We start from the raw sequence: 6,000 nt of genomic DNA, 5'->3' as shown, positions 1-6,000 counted from the left end.
TCTTCATCGTCACCCGGGATGGAACGGACCTGCCCGTTCGGGAGGTGCTGAGAACCGCAGGGTCCCTCCAACGCCCGCAGCAGCCAACATGACTTGACTGCCCCCATCCCACTCGGTGCCTACTCTCCAGGAGCCCCCACCCTTTCCGTGTGCGCGCGCAGGAGCCAGCGAGCCGGGGAGCAGTGCGCTCGGCAGCCTGCGGGCGGCGGCCGATAGGCTCGCGGGGAGTGGGTGGCCAGGGGCGGCGGCGGCGGCAGCAGAGGAGCTAGCGCTGCAGCTTGTTCCCTCGGGCCGCGCCCCGCCACCACCTGCGCGTCTCCCCTTCACCTCCCCCGGCGCCCGGACTCTCCAGTGCCGTGGCGTGTGGGCTCTCGGTGCCGCAGCAGCGGTATCACTGCGTCCGACAATTAGGAGACTCGGCGTTTGGTTCCCAGGGGCGCGGGACGAGCGGCGCTGCCCGTTCCGGCGAGCGCAGGGTGCGCCGCGCGAGTCCCTCCCGCCGTGCTCCCCGCGACGTTTTCGGAGGGGGTAGAGAACTGCTGTGACTTTTAAGGTCGGACTCCTCCTTCCGGCCAGCCTCCTGACGCGCCAGCCCGTAGAGAGGCCAGTGTGACCGGCAGGCCCCGAAGGCTCACGGCGTGGTGTTAGGACTTGGAACGTGTCCCGGAGCCCGCAGCTCAGTGTGCGCTGGTTAGTTTGGAGCGGGGTCGGGTGTCCCCGGGCGAGAGGGGCGGAAAGGACGTCGCGCTGTGCCCCGTCACCCACCCCCTAGTGTTGTCCCCACTTTGAGAGTAATTGAGACTTGAGCGTGACTGCGGAGCCGCGAGGATGCGGGTGCCGGGCGCGGGCTTTCCTTCCCTCTGCACGGAGTGATGGGGCGGGTTGGTGAGCGGAACAAAGGAGCCCGCCCTGGGGAGTGGGTCCTAGGCTGAAGACCACGGGTCGCGCGTCGAGACGGCCGCCTGCGGACTAGGGTGGTTCACTCTCCCGCGTGCGGGCGACAAACCCCCGAATAGGGCACCTGCGCGCCGCTCTCACCCAGGCGCCGGGGCAGCCCCGCCTGCCGGCCCACTGGCCCCAGAGGTCCGCTGCTCCCGCAGCCCCACTCCTGGCGGCCTGAGGTCCAGCGGAAAACCACTTGCTGGTGCGGAAGAGAGGCCCCGGTGCCCCGGACCCTTCACGGAGAAGCCAAGGCACCTGGAAGGGGCCGCGCGCCGTGGAGTAAGCAGGCATCTTTGGGGACACTTCTACAGACCCAGGGCTTCCATGCGAGCGAATTTGCTCTCCCCCTGAGCGCCTTGTTATCTCAACCGTCTCCGCTGCCAGAGCATCGCGCTGTAGGGCCGGGAGCGACTGGAATTCTCGCCGGTCCTCCGGAGTGTGAGGTTCGCACGGCCCCTGCTGCCCCGCGCCTCGCCGGAGCCCGAAAGGGCGCGGGTCCGGGGAGAGGGCCGGCCGGGAGTGTTTGATGGCTTCACTGAGAAGAGTCAAAGTGCTGTTGGTGTTGAACTTGATAGCGGTGGCCGGCTTCGTGCTCTTTCTGGCCAAGTGCCGGCCCATCGCGGTGCGCAGCGGAGACGCCTTCCACGAGATTCGGCCGCGCGCGGAGGCGACCAACCTCAGCGCGCACAGCGCCAGCCCCATCCAAGATGCGGTCCTGAAGCGCTTGTCGCTGCTGGAGGACATCGTCTACCGGCAACTGAATGGTAAGGACGCCTGCCGGTGCCCACGGGGCTCGGTAAACCCCGGGGGCCTTGCGCGAGGCTCAGGAGAGCCGGGACCTCCTGGCTCCTTCGTGTTCCCCATTGCCCTCTCTGTCCTGTCTTGGCCAGGAGGCAGGGGCTACTAGGAAGAATTTATCTGTAAGTTTGCTTTTATTGTGGAAACATGCCAGTGGAACTAGGTCCCGGTCCCTGTGTGCAGGAGCGTGCAGGAATGCTTACCGGGTGACTCCATCCCAAGTGCAGAAACCAGTCGTGCGGCCAAATGGGACTGGAGGCACAGACTGACTTAGAGGAAATAACTATTACAGCTTAGCGTTTGGTGGAGTCTGACGGGGAGGAACACTGATAGGGTTAAATGTTTGCAGAGTCAAGGCCTCAGGTCTGGAGCTAATGCACGTTGGTAGTAAGTTGGATGAGGCGGTCTGCACAGCTAATAATGAGGACGACTCCTCCATCCCGCAGCTGAGGTGGAGGCTGCTGTTAAAAACACACCTGGTTTCTCTGCCAGAGAGCTGCCTGAGGGCGTTGTTAAAGTTCTCAGTGGGCTGGGGAAGCAGGTTTTTACAGTGTTGTAAAGCAAGTCGTGCCACCCACTTACAGCAGGTCCACCAATAACGTGGATTCCTTCAACCTCATTTCCTTAAAACATTGATGAGATGCTGTAGCAACTTAACTCTTGCTTATACATCATGTAGCCTGTGGTAAAATTTGTCTCATCCGACCAGTTTTCTTAAAGTCACAGAACCTACCCACGGTGTGAGGTGAGGACTTACTGTAATGACAGTTGTCAGAATCTGTCCCAGCTAAAATGTTCTCCTCAGTGTTTAGGACCAGAGGGAGACTTCGTGTGCTCTGGTCACATCTGGTCCAGGGACTGACAGGTCACTGTACACTCGCTGTCCCCAAGGTCAGATTCAGAATCCCCACCTGGAGTACAGGCAGCTCTCCAGGGTGCACACAGCTGGTGTGTAAGTCAGATCAAGGCTGCTTCCTTCCTTCCTGGGTTTCCAACACATGTTCTCCTGGTGGTTCCAGAATCACAGATAAGCATGAAGATAACAATACTTGGTGGGTTCCGTGCCCTGTGCCAGACCCTGTGCAGGGATGTCATCAGTGCATTATCTCCTGGAATGTTCACATCAGTCCAGGCAGGTTCCATTCCATCCCCACATCAAACGTGAGAAAAGGAGGCTGCGAGAGGTGAAGTTGCCTGGTGTCCTGCAGCTAGTAAGCGGTCAAGTCTGGAACCAGAACCCATTCTCTGGTTGACCCCCGAGCTTATGTTCTTGACAACTTCTATCTACTGTCTCCTCCTAATTCTAAGGAGTATTCAATTTGATGACAAGAAGATGCTACATTAGGATGATCCAACTCAGCCGTCTTCCCTGCAATTAGTGTGAGAGACCAGGCCTGTGGTGGGGAGAAGGATGACACCAGACTCTTCTCTTTCTGCTCTCCAATGATTCCTTCTGGGTCCTCCTGGGTGGGACATGGTCAGACCTCTGGGCATCCTCTGAAAGGACCTTTCGGTCTTCTCTGTGTCCATCAACAAATATCCAGGGGGTGCCTTGAACTTATAACAGCAGTGGGAAGCTACAGTCTCACCAACCCCTCTCAGACAGTGTGGCCTGGCTGTCGATGTAGCCTGATGTCAGTCTCATGAGGGACACTCTCCTGAGTGTCAAAAAATCGAGGCACAGAATGAAACAAAACCCACAGCCCATTTCTGGAGGAATTAGAAGCTTATGGGGCAGTCCTTATTATTCTACACAGATACCTGGGGGTGCCCACAGGTGTACCCACAGGAAACCAAAACAGAGTGCAAGGTAGCCTGAGCTCCTCCACTGTCAGGCTGTACTCAGGGACACACGTCTTGTTAGTACTGGTTTCAATTAAGAAACTAAATATAATATAGGCATGCACCCCTAAGTATCCCACATAAGAAAATGGAATTCCAGATGGTATTACCCAAATACCGCAGACATGCAGGGACTCATTTAGTCTTTACAGCAACCCTGGGAGATAGGTGCTGTTATTCTCCCCACCTGCCAGGAAGATGGTTAACAGTCAGCCACACAGCCAGGGAGCTGAAGAACTGGCACTTGAACTTGGACAGTCTGGTTCTGGAATTGTGGCTCTTAACTGCTGTATTAACAAGTCTGGACCCATGTGCCTCAAAGTCACATGGAGGGCCTGTTAAGACAAAGATTTCTGGGCCCCGCCAACAGAGTCTCTGATTTGGTAGATCTGGGGTGAGGACTCAAGACTTTGTACCTTGGACAAGCTTGTGGACTGGCCCATGTTCCATTGCTATCTACTCTACTGCCTACACCATGCAAAGGGGAAAACCCATTTGCCTGCCAACACAAGCTAGTTGGGGGTGGGGATTTCTGAGAAGCCAAAAGCTTGCTACTGATGGACTGGGGGCTCTGGCTTCTGTCATGCAAATGATCCCCTGGGGTTAGTTCAGGCTACCCACACTTGGGACTGGTGGGATCAGGGGCTGTGGGGAGAGAAGACTGAGTTTTCTTGATTTGGAGCTTCTGAGGAGGACTTGGAAGAAAGCTAGGTTGAGAGCTTTTCCTGGGCAAGCCAGAAATTCAGCTGCAACTAGGTAGGTGTTGTCTTCCTGGCTGCAGAGTGTAATTTGTAGTGACATGACACCTGGAGGAAGAAAGCAGGGAGAGTTGTGAAATGGAGAGGACCCACCGCTCTCCACCCCTACCCCCACCACCCCCAGCACGCCCTCCTTTGCCTCTGCTTGTTTCCAGTACTGGAGTCCCACCCATTGGTGTGCTAGGCCTGCAGGGGCCACCTGCTGCAGTGGGAGGGTGGCGATGGGAGGAGAGGTCTCCCAGTGCCTCTGCGATGGGACCTGGATTGCCATGTCCATTTGCCCTGCAGCTTGTTCCATCCCTTACTACTGAAGGAGGAGAGGGACACCTTGACCTCTGCATTCTTTGTTCCTCAGGATTTGAGAAACCTTACGAGAGCCAGGCACTGGGCCTACAGCAGGACCAAGACCACCTGGGTCCAGCCCTTGGTACAAAGTGGGAGCTCGAGTTTGAAAGGTTTCTCATCTTTCTTACACCTTTCCTGTGAACTCTTATGAATCCCCAGCAGCAGGGACTCCTGGAGGGTTCCACCTCCCTGGCTGTGAGCATAGCCACCCTCGGCTGTTTTCCTTGAAATCCCTGAGAGGGGCCTCTGGGCTAGGGGGCCTCTCGGTGACCCAGACTTCCTCAGAACTGGCCTCTCCGATAAGCCTTTCAGTGCCAAGGTCCTGAATCCTGCCTTTTGAAAAACAGTTGCAAGTTGTAGTTGTTATTGTTTTTGTTTTTCTTAATACAGGCTGAGAATGACATTTTAAAGTGACAGTGAAGATGCCGGTATGGAGGAGAGAGCACATAGAAATGAATTAGTGTTTTCTCTCCAGATTCCCTCTTGTATCAGCTCCTCCAGTTTTTCTGTGAGGCCCCACTGCTGGCCCTGACCTTGGCAGTGGTGTCCTTTAACCCAGTGCCCTGCCTCTGGTCTCTCACCCTTCTCTTCCACTGAGCATGCTGGCTCCAGCTATCTGAGTGGAAAGCACCACCTCCTAAGGTCCCCAAACCTTCCAGGGTATCTCTGTCTCCTGAGGAATCAGGGTCAGACTTGGAGGCCGACAGGGCCTGCCATAGTCTCTTCCAGTCCACCTCTCCCGAGTTCCCACCCTGGCCCAGTTGTTCTCTGCCTCCTCGAGCCAGACTGATCGACTTGCTGAAATACCTCTCACTTGCCTTCAGATTGTAGTCTCCACATTTTAGCCCCAGTCTTTGAGAAGTACTAGCTCCGCTGGTTTGCTCTCCTGGCCCCTTTCCACATTCATCCTTTAAAGCCTGGCTGAAAGTCCTAGGTTGGGTGTGGGGAAGTTGTGCTAGGCTGCATGATCTGAGTTCTGTTACTTGAGGCTTTGTTGTCGGTGACTTTTTGTACCATACTTGGGACTTTCTAATGCCACTTCTATCCTGCCATGGTCAGGCCTGGCCCACGTAAACTCCTGTGGGGTCCTCCATGCCTTCTCTCTTTACCTTTCTGTGGTAGCCTTGGAGTCCTCCTCTTGGTGGCATACAAAATAATCTTTGGTCACTGAGTGACTGGTGACTGCATGCAGCAGTGCACTACCCTCCCTAGCTCTGTCTTAATGTTTCTGTGCATTGGAGCATCGTGTTAAGCCATTGAGATTTTGGAGTTTATCTGTTACAGCAGCTGGTGTTAATTATCCTGACTAGTTCAG

At 56.0% G+C, this 6,000-nt stretch overlaps 1 protein-coding gene across 4 annotated transcripts in view; it reads left to right on the top strand.

Moving 5' to 3' along the window:
* Window positions 1–228: 228 nt before the first annotated feature.
* The window catches only part of GALNT17 (polypeptide N-acetylgalactosaminyltransferase 17), a 430,203-nt gene continuing 424,431 nt past the window's right edge, over window positions 229–6,000 (top strand). The window contains exon 1 of one of the 4 annotated variants that reach the window (XM_045819619.1): window positions 229–1,706. In XM_045819619.1, the coding sequence (XP_045675575.1) occupies window positions 1,469–1,706 (238 nt within the window). In that variant the 5' untranslated portion in view covers window positions 229–1,468. The remainder of the gene's footprint in view (window positions 1,707–6,000) is intronic. The other 3 variants (XM_045819621.1, XM_045819620.1, XM_045819622.1) reach the window with 3 other exon arrangements.

Source organism: Phyllostomus hastatus, unplaced genomic scaffold (assembly GCF_019186645.2).
Source record: "Phyllostomus hastatus isolate PE091 unplaced genomic scaffold, TTU_PhHast_1.1 phas_scaffold_385, whole genome shotgun sequence".
In the NCBI taxonomy this organism is placed as follows: Eukaryota; Metazoa; Chordata; class Mammalia; order Chiroptera; family Phyllostomidae; genus Phyllostomus; species Phyllostomus hastatus.
The sequence above is the reverse complement of the archived record's forward strand: the minus strand, read 5'-3'. Positions and strand labels throughout refer to the sequence as shown.